Source organism: Paroedura picta, chromosome 4 (assembly GCF_049243985.1).
Source record: "Paroedura picta isolate Pp20150507F chromosome 4, Ppicta_v3.0, whole genome shotgun sequence".
Taxonomy (NCBI): domain Eukaryota; kingdom Metazoa; phylum Chordata; class Lepidosauria; order Squamata; family Gekkonidae; genus Paroedura; species Paroedura picta.
In genome coordinates, this window is record NC_135372.1 from 75,737,587 (window position 1) to 75,758,505 (window position 20,919).

The window sequence follows — 20,919 nt, forward strand, 5'->3', positions numbered from 1 at the left end:
GTTGTTAACAGAACTTTGTTGCTATTTAATTTGTTACCCCCAGATCTCACTCATTTTTTAGAACAGCATTGTGCAGATCATTGAGTGACAATTTGCATAACACTAATCTAAAAAAGGCATCATGTGCATGACATGCATCATTTAAGAGGGAGGGAGAGATTTGGGGTTTGCTCTTTTATTCTGTTTTTAGCTGGAATTAAAATAAACCTATTATTGTAAGCCGTCATGAGCCACAAAGAAAGGTGAGAAATGAATGAATGAACGAATGTTCTCTGCTGGCTGACCTCCCCATTCCCTAAGACTTCTCTCAATCTCTTCTGTGACCATAGGTGATTTTAGAGATGCATAGGCCTGTTTTAGAGATGCAGGGCTAATATGAGCAATTTTAGGATATGGAGAAATCCTGCTGCCAGTGTGGTGCAGTGTCTAGGAGTGCCGGCTTCTAATCTGGCGAGCCAGGCTTGGTTCCTTGCTCTTCCACATTCAGCCAGCTGGGTGACCTTGGGCTCATTACAGCCCTGATAGTGCTGTTCTGACTGAGCCTTCCTGTCAGAGCTCTCTCAGCCTCATCTAGTTCACAGGGTGTCTGTTGTGGGGAGAGGAAAGGGAATGCGGTTATAAGCCATTTTGAGACTCCTTTGGGTAGTGAAAAGCAGGGTATAAAAACTAACTCTTCTAAGCAGTTTGACCAGAGTACATAAGGTTAACCTTACTGGTCATTTGTCACTTTATGTGAACTGGGTAACAAAATGCATGTATTTTTATAATGAGCAAGAGATTTAACAATGTATAGCACAGAAAAAAAAATCTTTAAAATCAGTTTAAAGGGACAAACTTGAGGGGTGCGTGCCTCTGTGTGTCTGTTAACAAAGTTATGTTTGCTTTAAAGCCATTAACTTATCCTTCCATCCCCACTCTGTTCTAACAGTTTGTTTGGATTGCACAAGAAAGTCATCAATATGGTACACAATTTGTTATCAAGCCATGACTCCGACCCACGATACTCTGACCCACAGGTAAAGGCCAGGGTAGCTACACTATACCTGCCTCTGATTGGAGTGATCATGGAGAGTGTTCCCCAGCTGTATGATTTCACAGGTACTTGGGGTGCTTTTTTGTTCATTAAGAGTCTAGTGCTCTAATGATTGGAGATAATAACATACAGTTAGGTAATTGTGTTCAAATATCTGGTAATTGGTAGTGGGTACTCCCAAGTACAGTCTACATTTGGTTATTATATTTAGACTAGTAAAAAAGCCCGCTGCACTCAAAATGCAGCGGGCACTAGCTGGGCGTGCAATGAGGGCGGCGGGGCTCTGCGGCTCGTGACCCACCTGGCGTTTTGGGGGTGAGCGGCGGGCGAGCTGGAGGGCATGAAGAAGCCGACGGGCTGTAGCGGCTCGCGCTGGGTCCCGAAGCTGGTGGCTGGCTGGGCGGCGAGGCGAGGTCTCATGGACGGCGGAGCGTCCTGGGCTTGGTGGTCAGGCGGGCGGGGCCGCGGGCGGAGCTGCCGAAGCCTGGCAGCTGGCGGGCCGTGTTGGAGGCCGGGGGGGGGCGAAGGCTCCTGCAGTGGGTGGCGGTGGCTGGCTGGTCCGGCGGCCGAAGTGTTCTGGGCGGCGGCAGAGCATTTTTGGTATTCCAGGTTAAAGACAGGGATCCATTTCTAGTTTGGGAGCAGCTAAAAGAGAAGACAAAGCATTAATCCAGTACTGAGAAGAGCTGTGGTTAAGTGAAAGAGCATATGCTTTGCATGCTGAACATCCCAGTCTGGGATGGGAAAGATATTTCTTGGCCTGGGGCGGTAGAAAGGTGCTGCCAGATCCTGAGCTTCTTGCATGCAAAAATGGTCTCACTTGGTAAAAGGCAGCCTTATGAGTTTCCATCTGTAGATGTGTAAACATAAATTTAAATCCTGCTTAAGAAACCAGGAACTACTTTTCAATGCTGCTTGCATATAGACTTATCTTCAACACAGCTCAGTACTTACTTAGTGAAAATTTAGGCCTGAAATAATGATTCCACAATTAGAGTTTATGGCACTAGTCATTAGAAACCACGCAGCAATCTAGATACTGCGGCAAGTATTGATAGTTATTACATATCCCAGCATGGCTTGAGAAAGGAAGGAACAGCAGAGTTTTATAAACGGGTGCAGACTGAATATCCTTGTTAATCAATGACTGATTATGCATAGGCCGGAATGCCCAATGTGGCGGCGACAGGGCTTTGGGGAAAATCCCTGATTATGCGCGACGTCGGCGACATCCAAGGCCTGGTACAACCCAAGCCATTGGAAGACCCACATTAAAGGAACAAGGGTATTTCCGCGGGCCGGGCAACAGCAGGCGCAGGCAAGGGCTGGGTCAGGCCAGCCCTGTGCATAATCGGAGGAACCGGGCCTTCACGCCTGGCATCTCCCCTGACCTACACTCCCCTCTCGCTCCTGCCAACTCCACGGCTCCACGGAGCTGACAGGGGCATCCCCCCACCTCCACCATGATGGGAGACCAGCATGCTGCTCCCAACCATCATGCAGGATGGGGGCTATGCCCCCAATCCCCCCTCTGCTGCCACTGCCAGCGCTTCAGTGCATGCCCGGCGCTTCTGGCTCTGCGTTGCATGCGCAGGGCCGTTGCTCTGCCCCTGTGTATAATCAGGGGACAGTGGGGCTTTCTGCCCTGGCATAACGGCACAGCGGCAGCTCGTGCATAATCGGTCAATGTGATCAAAAGAAAAGAAGTTTATATGACAGGCTCTAGTAAATGAAAATGGATTACGATGAATGGTCTGTTGCAGTAGTACATTACCAAGATTGGCATATCTCTCTACAGAAAGTCACAATCAGCGTGGAAGACCAAGCTGCACAGTGGTGGAAGAATATGAAAGTGAGGGTGGAAGCATGATAAGCCAAACAGTCGCTATGGCTATTGCAGGAACGTCAGTCCCACAACTTGCCCGGCCTAGCAGTTTTCTCCTTACTTCATCGGTACAACGCCTTTCTTCCTTGAAGCCATCTGTGAATGAACAAATACTTATTCCAGGGCAGCAAGAGTAGGTGGCAGGTTTGATCATGAACAGATGCCACTGTTCTTTGCTGCAAGCTGCTTTGATGACAGAGAGGGCATGATAGGAGGTGGCAAATAGATTGTGTGGGAACAAGTTGATTGTGTCAGTTCCTGGGAGATAGGGCTGTAATAATAGACTCTTGGGCTGCATATTGAGATTTAAAGTTCTCTTCCCATTCTGAAAATAAAATAAAATGCCTCTGCATTTTAAATTACAGTTTCTGAAGTCTGAAATCCCAGGGGGAACTTAAAAATAGCTTTGTTTGATGCAGCCATTCTTCCAGGACCAAATAGTAAGTGTGGCCTTGGTATTAATCAGTTCTTCCTGTATGTTTAGACCAGCAGGCAGCATTCAACATTTTCAGCTGAATCAAGTCGGAACCTTTTGATCTGTCTCTTGTGGGTCCTGAAGAATGCAGATGAAAGTATCCTGCAGAAATGGTTTACAGATCTGTCTGTGCTGCAGCTTAACCGCTTGCTGGATTTGCTTTATCTCTGTATTTCCTGCTTTGAATACAAGGTAAAGTAATACCAATATATTTATGATCGAGGAATTTTCAGTGAGGTGAAGGTATTCAGAAACATATGTCACATATTTAATTGAAAATGATTTGTACGTCCTTTATACAATTTGCCTTTCCTTTACAGTTTCATGAAACTAAATTTCCCACAAGCCATTTCTGTTTCTCAGTTACAGAAGGCCAAACCCTTGGGAAGTGGTGTAGGGTAATGTTTAAGAGAATAAACTATGATGTGGGAAGTTTCCCATTCTCTGTAAAGAACTCACTAGAGGGCCTTAGGTAAGCCTGACCCTTGCATCCACAATACAGAGAAAATATTACTGGTCTACCTTGTAGCGCTATTGTAAGGATTACAATAAAAAATTAATGTGAAGCTGAAAAATGTTATAGAAATGTGATTCTGCTGACTATGGTGATGATGTTCATCATTTTCACCTGGCCTTGCCAATACTTACTGATGTTGCCTCAGCTCTATTGTTCTTGGTGCCCATTGTATGTTTTACCAGAGAAGAATTCAGTGTGAGGGGAATGAAAGACAACAGCTCTAAGAAGCATCAATGCTCTAGTGCAGGGGTAGTCAACCTGTGGTCCTCCAGATGCCCATGGACTACAATTCCCATGAGCTCCTGCCATCGTTTGCTGGCAGAGGCTCATGGGAATTTTAGTCCATGAACATCTGGAGGACCACAGGTTGACTATCCCTGCTCTGGTACGAAGCAGGTTGAACTGCCCTGGTCTCCTCAAAAGAAATGTGGGATGTTCTCTTGATGTATCTTGAGAATTTTGAAATGGAGATTCCCAGACTCTGGACAGAAATACAGTTCTCAGGTTGAACAATTTTACATTTGTAGGCTGTATGTCCCTTCTTCCTCCTGATCACTTTAATTTACACAAATAACATGCAGTTTTCTAAAGTTGTACCTGTTTTTTTCTCTCAAGGAAACTGGCAAAAGCTTCCTATCTTATTTACTGAGAGAAAAACATTGATTTGTTTTTCTTTCCATAACCACCTTTGCACTTTGTGGATGCTTGGGTACTTAGATATTTCAACTACATGTTCCTGTTTTTGTTTTTTGGGTGAAATGCTCAGGGTAAGAAAGTGTTTGAAAGAATGAACAGCCTGACCTTCAAGAAGTCAAAAGATATGAGAGCAAAGCTTGAAGAAGCTATTCTAGGGAGTATTGGAGCAAGGCAAGAAATGGTACGGCGAAGCAGAGGACAGCTGGGTAAGTTGATGTTGCCCTGAAACATAGTTGCTTGATAGTGACAATGATTTGCAGCTGAGGGGCAAGAGAGGGTGGGAGGGTGATGGGCAAAATAAAAACACCGTGCTAACTAGGAAAGAAAGTGTCCACAGCCTTTATTAAGTACAATTGCAGGAGCAATGGGGTAGCATAGGGCATGATCCATAATTCGGTGACCCGCCTGCTGGCTGATAACACAACTCATCTCCCCAGCCTGCCTGCTGAGGGAGCACCATGGAATGGGAAGTCTAGAGGGTCCCACATGTTGGCAGTGTTTAGATATGCAAACAGGTGCAAAGCACCAAACTGCTTAAAAGAATAAAATTGTTTTATTATGAAGAGAAAAAAACATGAGAGAGATTCCTCACTAACTTTTTAGGGTTGTTCTCCATTCATTTTATTTGTTCGGGAGCCAAGCAGTGGAGAAGGAAGTCTCCAAAAAGCCAATCAAGACACAGGTGGAGATTATTTGAAAAATACCATGAAGTTCCTATTCTAACTATGCTAAATACACACCTCCCTGTAGGCTAGCCTTTATATGCTGTTCAGTCATGCACACTATAGGTCTTGTATCTTCCAAGACATGGGCAACCTCAGTCATGCCTCCAATATTGATTTGACATAATAACCTAAACTGGTGTTCCCCAACCACCGAGCTGTGGCCCGGTACTGGGCCGTGAAGGCCTCGGTACTGGGCCACAGCGGGAGGGAAGGGAAGCGCGGGCAAGCCAGTTTGCAAACATGCAGGCGCGGATCCCCCCCCCCCCTGCAGTGAGGTGCTTGCTGTGCCGGGAAGTGGTTGATCATTCCCAGTGCAGCAAGAGCTGCACCACGGGAGGGGGGGGGAGGCATGCCTGCTGGTTTTCAGGCGCTACCGCGCCTCCCTCTCCCCTCCCCCCAGTCCCCAGGCCTCCCTCTCCCCCTCCCTGGTCCTCAGCTCGAAAAAGGTTGGGGACCACTGGCCTAAACCACCCATAAAGGTTGTGACAAAGCATGCAACATAACCCACATACCTAAAGAGCCACAACCTACTAAACCAAGGGAGAATGAGCTGGAAAGTGGAGCAAACCTGCAGCCCATTAAACAAAGGAGAGGTGAGCCAGAGTAAACTGCTCTGGCTTCCAGGTCCTCCTGCAGTCTCCATCCCTTCCTTGAAACCTCAGACACCTGATTGGCTACCAGAGCTGCAACAAAGCTGATGCGACAGTCACCCACCTCCAAGGATCTATGGGAGAAAACACTTCCTTCTTCTTGCTCTCCCACCCTACAGCAGCAAAGGCAGCCCCAGGTGAGTGTGGGTCAGTTGCTTCATTCTAAGCAGGGTGAATGTTGCTGTTTCTTGTGTGGAGAGGATCCTTGTTGCACCATCAAGTGATGTTTTGAAGACATTAATATTGAACATTTCCCTCCCCCTCCGTTCTGCTTGACAGAAAGAAGTCCTTCTGGGAGTGCATTTGGAAGTCAAGAGAACCTGAGATGGAGAAAGGATATGACTCACTGGCGTCAGAATACAGAAAAACTTGACAAGTAAATTCTACCTCATCCATGATGCTAGTAGTGGAATCCCTGTGTGACAAACTGAAAGCTAACAAATAATGCCAAACCATGGTTTGGAGTGAATTGACTTGTTCTGACAGTGCCATCCTTACCAAAGTTATACCCTCCTAAGTCTACCAAAGTCAATGGACATAACTCTGCTTAGGATGGCGTCTCCAGGCTTGTATATTCCACTCCTCCCTTGTCCTTCTGTTGCACGTGCATGCTCTAGTTCAGCTAGTTACTTGATATTTCATACAAATCATAGATGACTTTATGGTCTGTGCTGCCCTTCAAACTGTGCTTTCCACTCCTGGCTTGAGGACAAGCACAAACCGTGGTTTGCCATTTATGTTGTCAGTCTGTAATTTGGTCTAAGCAGAAGGAACAAATGGAATTGGAGCACACAAGTTTTTGTTCCTGTCAGAGATTAGTGTACAAAGATTCCAACCTGAACCAGACAGGGATTACTCTCATAATAAACTGAGTTTGAAAAGTATCTATCTGACGCGCACAGGTTGTGTTGTCAAGCTAAGTAAGTGAAAACTGTCTATGTTCTAGCATGCATTAAATTACACCTAAGATATGTTAGCTTCTTCATTAGACCTCTGGGGTTCTCAAAGCTTGCTCTCTTTTCCTGCCCTAATCCATCACTTTGATTATTTTTCCACATGTGCTGTGTTTTTAGAAGCCACAAACCAGCCAGGTACTGTAGTGTTGGTATACTGCTCTTTCTGTTTTGTTTTGTTTCTGGCATTTGGATTTCTGCATACTCTGTCAACACAGCTCCAGCTTGTGATGCTTGGCAGCAGCTTTTTATGTGTGTGTATGACCAAGATAGTCTCTTTGCTTTATAATGCCTGCTAGTGCTGGAAATGGGGGGCTATGTTAATTAGCCATAGGAATTGTGGTTTTAGCTTTGCTTGGCATGCTTTCTGTCTTCTAAAAAAGCATTGAGTGTGCAGTTTGTGGCCAGCTGAGATTCCTTGCAGAAATTTTTTTTCACAATGGCACATTTAAAATGTAAGAGTACATTTATCCTCTTTCAGGATGTCCCCTGCTGTTCTGTAGCGTACAGCATGTGTGCAATATGGTGTGTCTTTATTATCTGGTGTTCTGGTGGCACCATTAATTGGCTCTTCAGAGTCTCCAACAGAAGTCTCGCATTGCTCACAACTTGAACTTTTTAGCTGGAGATGCTAGGGGTTGATCCTGGGATCTTCTGCATGCAAAGTAGATGCTCTTGCACTGAGAGCATAGCCTCTGTCCCAAAATGCCTTCTCTGAAAATTTCTATTTTTAAAGCATATTCTAGTCTACAATTTTATCCTTCTCTTCCTTCAAGACACTCAGGAAAGTTTACATTTTCCCTCTCTTCCATTTTATCTTCAAAACAACCATGTGTAGTAGTTACTGACCAGAAGTCACTCAGAGTTTTGTGACCTACTGGGAATTTAAATGTAGTTCTCCCTGATCCTAATCCAGGCTCTAACTGTATTTTGTAGTAAAATTTAGTCTCCTTTTGTATTCTCTTTCAAAGCGTTTCTAACACCTTCAGGTTCAAAGTAATGAACTTTGAATTCTGTATTAAATAGTAGGAAACACAGGAGCAGTCTCTTAAATGAAGAGGAAAAGTCTCTTCACCGATTTTGGAATCCCCTGCCAGCTTTCTTGGAGAATATGCAGGGTCAAGAAAAGCAATGTAGCAAGTTCCATTGTTTTCCTAAGGAGATTGTTCCCAGGCCTATAACTGGACTCTCTGGAGAAGCAGTACCGGAAACCTCTGCACTCTCTCAGATCTTGCACATGGGTTCATCCTGTAACTAGACCTTTTGACCAAGCCTACTCTGTCCATTTCTTTCATTGCCTTTCAAGGCCCTAATTCAGTTAGAACACCTATGAGCATATTCTTTTCTGCTATCTGTAATGGAATACCAGAAAGAAGATAGAAGCAAGGAAGCCAAACTTGCTGAGATATAGAAAACTGTCCTTATCAGCTTCTGCTGATGTTGTCGAGATGAGCCAATTAAGTATAAAGGCATATAGAAGTATGAATAGTTTGTAAAGTCAATGAAATACTTTGAATAAAATTAGAGAGTGACCAGTAAAGTTAATAAAATCATAGAGTTGGAAGGGGGCCATACAGGCCATCTAGTCCAACCCCCTGCTCAATGTAGGATCTGCCTAAAGCATCCATAAGTATCTTTCCTGCCATTGCTTAAAGACCACCTTCTTAGGCAGCTGAATCCATTACTGAACTACTCTGACTACTGAAATGCTCTCCCCCAGTGATGGGGAGCTCACCATATCATTACCAATGGTACATAGGCCAAGAATGATTTTTAAATTGTTATAAATGGAAAATAGATACAAATTATTAAGGGAAATGTCAAGAAGTACATAGAACTTCTTATCATATGTGGTAGACCCACAAAAAAGCAAAAAAATATTGGAAAGAAATTACATGGGAAAATGACTTCCCAGTGGAAACAAAGAATATTATATTGCCCAATATGCTACCAAAAATGTTAGAAGAAATATTTGAAGATATGGTGACAGTGGCTAGAGTTATTTACACAAAATGAGAATCTGATGTCTGTCCAAGTTCATATTAATTTATTATTACAGACACCCATCCTAGAAACAGTTCAGCAGTCTGAAACAATCGTCACCAACATCAGTCCGAAACAGACAATTAACAAGGTCTAAGACATTTCTTAAAGCATAGTTATAGGGAATAAGACAGCTTAAGTAGTTTAAAATACAATAAAAATATCCAGCACTCCAGAAAATTTGGGGGGGCTTTTTTTGGGTTGGCTATTTGGGTAGCTGAAATTCAGGCTGATCTATATCTGCCTGGAATAATATTTTAAAGATATTCGCCAAATGTTTACCCCTAGATCACACTTACAACGTATAATTCTGTACTAGAAGAGCACTTTTGCAACTGGAATTCCAAGAAGCATTATGGACAAGTCATTCGAAGTTTCTCTGCAGAAGCTGACCTTTACCATTTGAATGAATGCATTTTTGTTAGCTTATATTTACATTTCCCCCCCATGTAAGTCTGTCGGTGGCAACTAGCCATAGTAACTTGAGGATACACCACATTCAAAGGCACTAAACCTCTGAATCCCAGAGCCAGGAAGCAACAAGAGGGGCAAGCCACAGACTTTATTCCCAGTTGTTGACCATATAGAAGAACTGGTTAACCACTGTGTGTGTGTGAAATAGGATGCTGGACAAGATCCCCTGGGAAATGCGGTATGGATCCTAATTCTATCAGGTGGAGTACCCCAAGGATCTGTCCTGGGGCCTGTGTTATTCAACATACTTATAAATGATTTGAATGAGGGATTAGAGGGGATACTTATTAAATTTGCAGATGATACTAAACTGGGAGGGGTAGCAAACACAAATGAAGACAGTAACAGAATACAGGATGAAGTTCAATAGGGACAAATGTAAAGTTCTGCATTTAGGTAGGAAAAACCAAATACACCAATATAAGATGGGGGAGACAGTAGCATGTGCGAAAAGGATCTAGGAGTCTTAGTAGACCATACATTGAACATGAGTCAGTAGTGTGACTCAGTGGCTAAAAAGGCAAATGGGATTTTGTGCTGTATCAAACGGAGTATCGTGTCCAGATCACAGGAGGTGATAGTACCACTTTACTTTGCTCTGGTTCGGCCTCACTTGGAGTACTGTGTTCAGTTTTGGTCACCCCAATTGAAGAGGGATGTTGACAAACTGGAACGTGTCCAGAGGAGGGCAACAAAGATGGTGAGGGGTTTGGAGACCAAGACATATGAAGAAAGGTTCTGGGAGCTTGGTCTGTTAAGCCTAGAGAGGGAGACGACTGAGAGGGGATCTGATAACCATCTTCAAGTATTTAAAAGGGTGCCATATGGAGGATGGAGCAGAATTGTTCTCTCTTGCTCCAGAGGGACAGACCAGAACGAATGGGATGAAATTAATTCAAAAGAAATTCCATCTCAGCATCCGGAAGAAGTTCCTGACAGAGCGGTTTCTCAATTGAATAGGCTTCCTCGGGAGGTGGTGGGTTCTCCATCTTTGGAAATTTTTTAACAGAGGCTAGATAGCCATCTGACAGAGAGGCTGATTCTGTGAAGGCTTAAGGGGGTGGCAGGTTACAGTAGATGAGTGATTGGGATGTGAGTGTCCTGCATAGTGCAGGGGGTTGGACTAGATGACCCACGAGGCCTTCCAACTCTATTATTCTATGATTCTATGTACCATTGGTCTAATCCAGCAGGGCTTTTCTTACATTCTTAACTTAAATGGCTGCTCTGTTGGAAGAAGAGCCACAAGCTGGAAGAAGGCTACATAGAGGATGGTTGGATCCATCCCATTGTATAAATCTCTAATAATATAGGGAAGTGAGAGATTATTGGGGAAACGATTTAAAGCAAGATGATCAAGACCATGCCTGCTTTGTAAACTAAGCTGATTTCTTTAGTGAAATTGATGTTGATGGCAAATTGTTTGGATGTTTTAAATATAATGCATTCCTCACTTAATGGCTGTTACCACAAATGCTTTTTCCTGTTCTGCAATGATTCAAACAGTAGTAGATGCTACAGTTTGTCATAGTTGTTATCAGTTTCTAATTTTTGAAAATGTGTTACTAACTACATATATTTAGGAAGCATATAAATGGAGCATAGCAAAGCATCAGTGGGATGTCTTTATTCTTGAGAAATACATTTCCCTTGGTACAATGCGTGTTATTTTGGTGACTTTCAGAAATTTACTCACATAGCACCACCCTGTGTTCAAATTGTGAAACAGAGTTCTGATGAGCTTATCTTCATTGATGTCAATATGAACACAATGTTGGCTTTTTCCACTGGAATACATGTTTCATTTCTTTAACGCCTCGGGCATCCATTGAGGATTTAATTATTTAGCTTCAAAGGATGGCTTTTAGGCACAGTCATGAAAAAAAAAGGAAATTATAACAAAGATAGGGTAGATACAAATCACATGTAAGGCATCCAAAGAACTTTAGTCATACTTAAGGGCTTGGGCGTGCTCAGCTGGATGTTTGGCATAGTCCCTTGAACAGTAGATTACCATTCCACATTACCAGACTGCTTTTCAGAATTCACTTCATTTCACAAATGGTTTACTTTGTGGGTCTAGCATTTTGAGAAATGCCTTCATATGAATATAACTAGCTGCAAGTATCTTTATCTGTTTTTTAGTTTAAAACAATGTGGATATTTACTATTCTTTGTACTTTTATCATATTTATGCATCATATTGTTGTGATGGCACCTATAACCAAAATGTGCCGTTATTAATGAAGGCTTACCTGATGAAAAATCTTTATAGTAGAATATAGTCTTCATTTTTACTTTATTATTTAAAGGAAATCTTTTGTTCATTCGTTTTATTTTTTCCAGATCAAGGGCTGAGATAGAGCATGAGGCACTTATTGATGGCAACCTGGCAACTGAAGCAAACCTAATTATTTTGGATACTTTAGAGATAATCGTCCAGGTGAGGAAGATGGGAACCAGCTTACAGATGATTTTACAGGGCTGCTAACAGGTTGAATTGTGCAGTGCTGCTGCTCAGAGTGGCAATGCTCCCTGTGTACACTCCATGCATATGTATTCTGAACTGGGGTGTCTGACATTTTACCTGGTGCTTCTGTGTTTTTTCCTCACCTGCTGCTTCTAAGAGTTGCATATGTAAAATGTAAAATAAGAGCCTCTTGTGGCGCAGAGTGGAAAGGCAGCCATCTGAAAGCTTTGCCCATGAGGCTGGGAGTTCAATCCCAGCAGCCGGCTCAAGGTTGACTCAGCCTTCCATCCTTCCGAGGTCGGTAAATGAGTACCCAGCTTTCTGGGGGGGTAAACAGTAATGACTGGGGAAGGCACTGGCAAACCACCCCGTATTGAGTCTGCCAAGAAAACGCTGGACGGCGTCACCCCAAGGGTCAGACATGACTCAGTGCTTGCACAGGGGATACCTTTACCTTTACCTATGTAAAATGAGGTTTGGTAGTAGAAAAAGAAAGCAAACCAGCCAGTCAGACAGATAAGATTCCTGCAGCACAATCCTAAGCAGAGTCACAGCCTTCTAAGTTTATTGATGCCAGAGGGCTTAAAAGTCTTACGATTACATTGCTTATTATTTTAAATTTTCTTTTTATTAAATATATATGCAGTCAACACCTCTTTCCTCTTTGATTTTTTTCTTATTCTATTAGCGTTTTAAGCTCTGTAATGATCTAAATACACCCAGTCTAGAAGAACTGCTATGATCCACATTGAACTTATGGATACTATCAAATCAAATCAAATATTCTTTATTACGGTACTAGAAACTATCAGATATGTGATCCAATAACATTTAATACTGAAAGATTTGAGTATAGACCTTCAATATGCTTTCTCCTTAGTCATACAAACCTCATTCTACTCTCAGAATAGTCTCATAGTAACTACACAAATCAGTTTTGGGACAAGGTTTCATTCACGCCATTCATTCACGCCATTCCTAACACCCCATTGCTGCAGCATTTGGTGGTACCATATAGGAGAGGGAGCCATGCGCCTGGTAAGGAGTTTTCAAACATTATGCCTGCTTTGTCAGTGGTTGCCCCAGCAAGGGCTTAAATGAGTTCTTATTTGTTGTATGGGGGAAGAGGTAACTTGGAGGTTCTTTGTCACTACCTACCTATATAGTGTTAGGATATGAGGCGATGCCAGACTTCTTTCTCCTATCATGCCCTCCATTGTATAATACAAAGCACAGAAGCACAGCCTCTTTTTCCAGTTACCTCCACTACAGACAGTTTTATTATCAAATGATCTGGATATATCCTTTAAGGCTCATTGTCCCCTTCCAGACTAGACTACTGTAATTCACTCAACGCAGGCCGCCCCTTGTCCCTGATCCAGAAATTGCAGCTGGTACAGAACGTGGCTGTGAGGGTCCTCGCTAGGACAGCTTGGAGGACCCATGTTCAGCCTGTGCTGAAACAACTGCACTGGTTACCAGTTTGTTTCTGGATAAAGTTCAAGGTTTTGGTTCTGACCTTTAAGGCTTTACACGGCTTGGGTCCTACCTATCTACGGGACCGCCTGCTGCCTATCCCCCCGCCCTCATAGAGCACTCTGTGGGTATGGATCAACTGGTTGTCCCAGGCCCCTGGGAAATCTGCCTGGCCTCAACCAACCTGCTGGAATGAGCTCCAGGGAGAACTAAGGGCCTATCAAGATTCCGCAGGGCATGCAAGACAGAGCTCTTCCACCAGGCGTTTGGTTGAGGCCGGGGAAAGGGTGACTGGAATCACAATTCTGGGTCCCGCCCTATTATAGACTATGCTATGGAAAATCTCACCACATGAAAACTGTGGTCGGCAATGGTGGTTGGAGCAGCAGAGCTATGGAATTTATTTTTTGTACTGTTTTGCCATCTTGATGTTGTTTAATATTAGATTGTTTTAATTGCAGTTGGGAATGTTTTAATTGTTGATACATTCAGACTGTTGGTTTACTGTTTTATTGTGAGCTGCCTTGGGCTGGTAGTTGCCAGGAGAGGCAGGATACAAATGTAAAAGTAAATAAATAAAATTAATAAATTGTGAGTCTAATTCTGTTGGACAGCACTTCTGCTCTTGACATTCCAAAGGTAACTTTCTCTTATTCCCTATTGTCTTTGGTTGCAGACAGTCTCTGTGACTGAATCCAAGGAAAGTATTCTTGGTGGGGTACTGAAGGCTCTTTTGCATAGCATGGCCTGTAATCAGAGTGCACTTTATCTGCAACACTGTTTTGCCACTCAGAGAGCTTTAGTCTCAAAGGTGAGTGTTCATGGTGTGGTGGGTAGAATAAAGAGGTGTATGCTGCAGTCCAAAGTAGAATACACCCTTCTACATCCATTGGACTCAGTGGACTTAGAAGGGTGGAACTCTGTTTAGGATTTCATTATAACTTTCAGCGGTGTATCATCAAATTAAAATGTTGTTTAATTTTACTGAAAATTTAATTTCACTTTTTACCCACCTTACTTGGTGAATTGAAAAGAGATGTTCTTCCCGTAACTGCTGCTGACAAACCGTGGCTGGGCTCTTAGTTTACTTTAGGGGAAGCATTGATGAACCCAGGGCAGGTGAAAGTAGTTGTAATCGTAGTGTAATCTCGGTTTAACATTTGGCATGTTCATTTAGGCCTGACTGTCTCTGCTTAATGTCTCTTGCTCTGCCAATATAGTTCCCAGAACTGCTATTTGAAGAAGAGACGGAGCAATGTGCTGATTTATGCCTTCGACTTCTTCGCCATTGTAGCAGTAGCATTAGCACCATACGCTCACATGCCAGTGCCTCTCTGTATCTCCTAATGAGACAAAACTTCGAGATTGGGAATGTGAGTATCTCACTACTGGTATATATCCAAATGGCAGGGCCTATGTATTGCACTGAATCTTGGGAAGATGGAATTATTCCAAATTGAGCTAACTATAGAATGACCATAGACTTATATGTGGTACCCAATATTCAAAAGACATATGTCTAGATATACTTCAAAGGAGAATAATCTGAGATTAAGCAACCCAACCAGAAACTAGCTATATGAATGAAGATTTAAAAAAAAACTTGCTTAAAATGTAGCAAGCTTAACTAGCCAAAACCCTTCAGTAAGAAATAGACTCCTACAAGATTGTTGTATGTACTGATTTGGAGATATAATATTAATTGTCTTGGTTTTGTAAAGAACAATTCTAAATTAATAGCATCATTGCCTCCATAACATATCTTCTGTTTCAGAACTTTGCCAGAGTGAAAATGCAAGTGACCATGTCACTGTCATCTCTAGTAGGAACATCTCAGAATTTTAATGAGGAATTTCTGAGGCGTTCTCTGAAGACCATTTTGACCTATGCCGAAGAGGACCTGGAATTAAGAGAGACAACATTTCCTGATCAGGTTTGGAGGAATACTCTCCATTGTGGAAAATTACGAAATTATGAAAATTATAATTTCTTGATTATCATAGCATAAATGTGTTATTTTTCTTCTTTTTGTGATCAATACAAGTACTTTTCAGTTTGACAAGAATAAGCAATTCATCCAGTCCAATAATACAAACTTTTCTGAGTGAATGAGTTAACTATTTACTATTTGATAACATTCACTATACTATGATGCTCTTCTTATACCCAGTGGGCTTCATTTGTGATAAAAAGAGATTTTTCTCTTTTGGATTTTTATTAGAGAAATACAGAATAACTGACAGATGCTTGCTTTGTATTACATTTCAGGTCCAGGATCTTGTTTTCAATCTCCATATGATCCTGTCTGATACAGTTAAAATGAAAGAACATCAGGAAGATCCAGAGATGCTGATTGACTTGATGTACAGGTTGGGGTTTTACTTGGCTTGCTACCTTCTGAGAAAGTTTGAGAAATTAAACATGTACTGATGTGAGTCTTCCTTCTTCTTGTTTAACTAGAATTGCAAAGGGTTACCAGAATTCTCCTGACCTCAGACTCACCTGGCTGCAGAACATGGCTGGAAAGCACTCTGAAAGGAGCAACCATGCAGAATCTGCTCAGTGTTTGGTCCACTCTGCTGCACTTGTTGCTGAATACTTGAGCATGCTTGAGGATCGAAAATATCTTCCTGTTGGATGTGTTACATTTCAGGTAGTAATTTCTGTTTTTCAAACTGAATAACTGGATTTTGCTTGGCCTTTCCATAAAGCTTTAATGTAAAATTCTAAAAAATCCCTTATAGTTATTCATTTTAGGAGATCATCTGCAGGAATTGTTATTTAATTCATGGAAGATATTTTTTCAGTGAGGAGATAGGAACAATACATTTCAAGCATAGGAAGTTATTTCTTTTATTGATTCCAATAGTGTACAAATTAGTTTCCAGTTCTTATTCATTCTCATAACACCCTTTCAAGGTTGTTGTTGTTGTTGTTAAGTGCGAAGTAGTGTCGGACCCATCGCGACCCCATGGACAATGATCCTTGAGGCATTCTTGTCCTCTACCATTCCCCGGAGTCCATTTAAGCTTGTACCTACTGCTTCAGTGACTCCATCCAGCTACCTCATTCTCTGTCGTCCCCTTCTTCTTTTGCCCTCGATCGCTCCCAGCATTAGGCTCTTCTCCAGGGAGTCCTTCCTTCTCATGAGGTGGCCAAAGTATTTGAGTTTCATCTTCAGCATCTGGCCTTCTAAGGAGCAGTCAGGGCTGATCTCCTCTAGGACTGACCGGTTTGTTCGCCTTGCAGTCCAAGGGACTCACTAGAGTCTTCTCCAGCACCAGAGTTCAAAAGCCACAATTCTTTGATGCTCAACCTTCCTTATGGTCCAAATTTCACAGCCATAAATTGCAACTGGGAATACCATAGCCTTGACTAAACGCACTTTTGTTGGCAGGGTGATGTCTCTGCTTTTTAGGATGCTGTCTAGATTTGCCATAGCTTTCCTCCCCAGGAGCAAGCGTCTTTTAATTTCTTTGCTGCAGTCCCCATCTGTAGTGATCTTGGAGCCCAGGAAAATAAAATCTGTCACTATCTCCATTTCTTCCCCATCTATTTGCCAGGAATTGAGAGGGCTGGATGCCATGATCTTTGTTTTCTTGATGTTGAGTTTCAAGCCAACTTTTGCACTCTCCTCCTTCACCTGCATCAACAGGCTCTTTAGTTCCTCTTCACTTTCTGCCATTAGAGTGGTATCATCTGCATATCTGAGGTTGTTGATATTTCTCCCTGCAATCTTGATCCCAATTTGTGACTCATCTAATCCCGCCTTTCTCATGATATGCTCCGCATACAAGTTAGATAGGCAAGGCGACAGTATACAGCCTTGCCAAACTCCTTTCTCAATTTTGAACCAATCAGTGATTCCATGTTCAGTTCTCACTGTTGCTTCTTGACCTGCATATAAGTTTCTCAAGAGACAAATAAGTTGCTCTGGTATTCCCATCTCTTTAAGAACTTGCCACAATTTGTTGTGCTCCACACAATCAAAGGCTTTAGCGTAGTCAATGAAGCAGAAGTAGATGTTCTTCTGGAACTCCCTAGCTTTCTCCATGATCCAGCGTATGTTGGCAATTTGATCTCTAGTTCCTCTGCCTCTTTGAAATCCTGCCTGTACTTCTGGAAGTTCTCGGTCCACATATTGCTGGAGCCTAGCTTGTAGGATTTTGAGCATAACTTTGCTAGCATGAGAAATGAGTGCAATGGTGCGGTAGTTTGAACATTCTTTGGCATTGCCTTTCTTTGGGATTGGAATGTAAACTGACCTTTTCCAATCCTGTGGCCATTGTTGAGTTCTCCAAATTTGCTGGCATATTGAGTTTAGCACTTTTACTGCATTGTCTTTTAAGATTTTGAATAGTTCAACTGGAATGCTGTCACCACCACTAGCTTTATTGTTGCTCAGACTTCCTAAGGCCCATTTGACTTCACATTCCAGGATGTCTGGCTCCAGATCAGTAACTACCCCATTGTGGTTATCAGGGATGTTAAGCTCACTCTTGTATAGTTCTTCTGTATAATTTTGCCACCTTTTTAAAATCTCTTCTGCTTCTGTAAGGTCCCTACCATTTTGATCCCTTATCATACCCATCTTTGCATGAAAACACATTATGCTTTGCTGTAATCAAATGAACTTTCCTGCTAAAATAAAATATCACATGTTAGTATAATATAGATCATTATAAGAGGATTTTAGCAAAATTAAATCTGTTTCATCATCTGTCTTCTGGGCAGGCAAACATGAGCAGGTCTACCATTAGAGAGGTCTGTACCACTAAGAGCCTCCAGGGGCTCTGTGTGCCAGAGCCAGAACTTGTTCCCACCCAGGGACCACATGTTTCAGTGCTGTATTGTCCTCACGCTCAGTTTCTCTCTTGCTGCCAAAGAAGAAGGTTGCTCTCCAGAATCCAGCCTGGCCTGGAGGATATTATTTTGCCAGTATTTTTTCCCACTTCATGTTCTAAAAGAGATTGCATTTCTTGGATGTTAGTAGGGCCATTTTATTTTACTTGAAAAGAACCATGGAATTCCACAGGGATAAAGTTTCTTCCCAGATTTTGTTCAGGTGGATTGTTTCTGCCATTAGGGAATGTTATACTTTAATCAGGATACCATGCCCACCTAACAATCATGCCTGTTCTTTTAGAGCTTCTTCTGTAGCTTTCCTTGATAGAATACCATTGACAGAGATCTTCCGAGCTGCTACGTGGTCATCAACGGACATGTTTGTATGCCATTATGCACTGGATCTGCAAACACCCTGAGCCTTGTGGGAGGGCAGTATAGAAATATAATAAATAAGTGAGGTGAGAAGCTCAAGTGAGGAAGGCTGTACTGCATTCACTGTTTAAGAAGGAGAGTTGGTTCTTATATGCCGCTTTTCTCTACCCGAAAGAGTCTCAAAGCGGCTTCATTTCCTCTCCCTACAACAGACACCCTGTGAGATAGGTGAGACTGAGAGAGCCCTGATATTACTGTTCAGTTAGAACAGCTTTATTAGTGCTGTGGCAAGCCCAAGATCACCCAGCTGGTTGCATGTGGGGGAGCGTGGAATCAGACCCGGCTCGCCAGATTAGAAATCCACAATCCTAACCACTACACTAAACTGGCTCTCAAGAAGAGCATGTCCACCACCTAGTGAATACTTTGCTAGAATCCCCATGTGAGACTGCACAGAAGATCGATGATGAAAATATGAAATATAACTATTGTTCACTGAGTATCTTCTGTGCAGGCATACATACCCTCTGCTCTACTTCAGCAGCACTAGAATTACTGAAAGTGGGGACACTGTGGTGTGGAAGTCCATGCTCCCTTTGTAGAAACAAGTTCTAGAACTGTGGTGCACAGTGTCCCCTCCAGGCTCTTCTGTATATATCACTCTGACCATAGGCATGTTTATGTGCAGTCCCCCACATAGCTATTCAGTGAGCAGTAGTTAGAGGTATGTGCAACTTCGCTTTTCATTTCATAGAACATTACCTAATAAATAAAGGTTCAGTTGTCTTGGATTTTAACACTGTTTGTGCTGGAAAATAATTCATATCTGACTTGTGATTTCCCCAGAACATCTCCTCAAATGTTTTAGAAGAATCAGCAGTTTCTGATGATGTTGTATCACCAGATGAAGAAGGGATCTGCTCTGGGAAGTATTTTACTGAAGCCGGTCTAATTGGTTTGCTGGAACAAGCTGCAGCTTCCTTCTCCATGGTAGAAGAGTTTAATACTTGTATTTATGTATTTAATAAACTGTATTAAATATTTCTTATGGTTTTATATTAGAGCCTCTTGTGGCGCAGAGTGGTAAGGCAGCCGCCTGAAAGCTTTACCCATGAGGTTGGGAGTTCAATCCCAGCAGCCGGCTCAAGGTTGACTCAGCCTTCCATCCTTCCGAGGTCGGTAAAATGAGTACCCAGCTTGCTGGGGGGTAAACGGTAATGACTGGGGAAGGCACTGGCAAACCACCCCGTATTGAGTCTGCCATGAAAGCGCTAGAGGGCGTCACCCCAAGGGTCAGACATGACTCGGTGCTTGCACAGGGGATACCTTTACCTTTACCTTTATGGTTTTATAGTTCCGTATTAGAGCTGCCAACTCCTCTTCCCACAGCCTTTGGTTCCATTTCCTTCCCTACCCCTGCACACTTGTTGACTATCAGCTGCTTCTACTATCTCCTCATAGTTCTACTTCACAAGCCCCCTCCAAGCCTCAACAGCCTTTGTTCCACACTCTATCAGCCCTACAGCCTCTCCCATATCCCATCTTCAACTCCAAAAGACATTTAATGTATTGATATTTTACAAGACTAGCCATTTTGGGTTGCAAATGTTGTTTGGGTTCACCTGTGTGCATGTGTAAAGTGCTGTCAAGTCACATCTGACTTGTGTGGTAACCCTGTAAGGTTTTCAAAGCAAGATATGTTCAGAGGTGGTTTGCCATGGCCTACCTCTGCGTAGCAACCCTGATGTCCATGGATTCATTTAAGGGGGTAGGCAGGGAGATGTATGAGTAAGTTAAGCCACATAGTTCAGAAGGTGAGGAATTGGGGGAAGGCAAAATACAAACAAATGATCCTTTAATCTTTCCCAATTGTCATTCATTCCTAACCTGCCACTCCCACAAGCAGCTTGTGATGGGGAAGAAGCATTTTCTAATAAAATACCCATTTGAAGGGAAAAGCTAGTGTCTTATACATTTATGTGCTTGACATGTCTGATAGAATGTGTATATATTTCATGTTGTAGAATGAGAATAAGAGTACAAAATGTGCTGTGAGCTGTGAATCTTTCACATGCGGTTTTGTTCTAAATTTACATAGGTGTTTTTTTGCTGGTTTTGTACTCTCTAGACTAATGAAAGCTTCTGTAGCATTTAATAATCTCTCACTCCATGTGTTGGAAGACAAAATATATGCAGTGTTAGCACACCAGGATAGCTACCGCATAGGGCAAATGATTGCCATCATGTTTGAACTGACCTTCAGAGCTCAATGCCTTGCACACGTGATAAAATATATAATTGC

The 20,919-nt window shown here is 42.5% G+C and overlaps 1 protein-coding gene across 13 annotated transcripts in view; it reads left to right on the plus strand.

The window, feature by feature from the left end:
• Positions 1–20,919, plus strand: part of DOCK7 (dedicator of cytokinesis 7) — a 171,458-nt gene that overhangs the window by 119,676 nt on the left and 30,863 nt on the right. For 8 of the 13 annotated variants that reach the window (XR_013230236.1, XM_077333511.1, XM_077333499.1 and 5 more), the window contains 13 exons: positions 929–1,098; positions 2,832–2,986; positions 3,403–3,585; positions 4,677–4,812; positions 6,261–6,357; positions 7,055–7,072; positions 11,798–11,894; positions 14,074–14,208; positions 14,618–14,770; positions 15,172–15,330; positions 15,666–15,766; positions 15,858–16,050; positions 19,464–19,607. Coding sequence is in view for 12 of the 13 variants with exons in the window: in XM_077333511.1 (XP_077189626.1) it covers positions 929–1,098; positions 2,832–2,986; positions 3,403–3,585; positions 4,677–4,812; positions 6,261–6,357; positions 7,055–7,072; positions 11,798–11,894; positions 14,074–14,208; positions 14,618–14,770; positions 15,172–15,330; positions 15,666–15,766; positions 15,858–16,050; positions 19,464–19,607 (1,741 nt within the window). In the remaining variant the exon portion in view is untranslated. The remainder of the gene's footprint in view (positions 1–928; positions 1,099–2,831; positions 2,987–3,402; positions 3,586–4,676; positions 4,813–6,260; positions 6,358–7,054; positions 7,073–11,797; positions 11,895–14,073; positions 14,209–14,617; positions 14,771–15,171; positions 15,331–15,665; positions 15,767–15,857; positions 16,051–19,463; positions 19,608–20,919) is intronic. The other 5 variants (XM_077333502.1, XM_077333503.1, XM_077333506.1 and 2 more) reach the window with 1 other exon arrangement.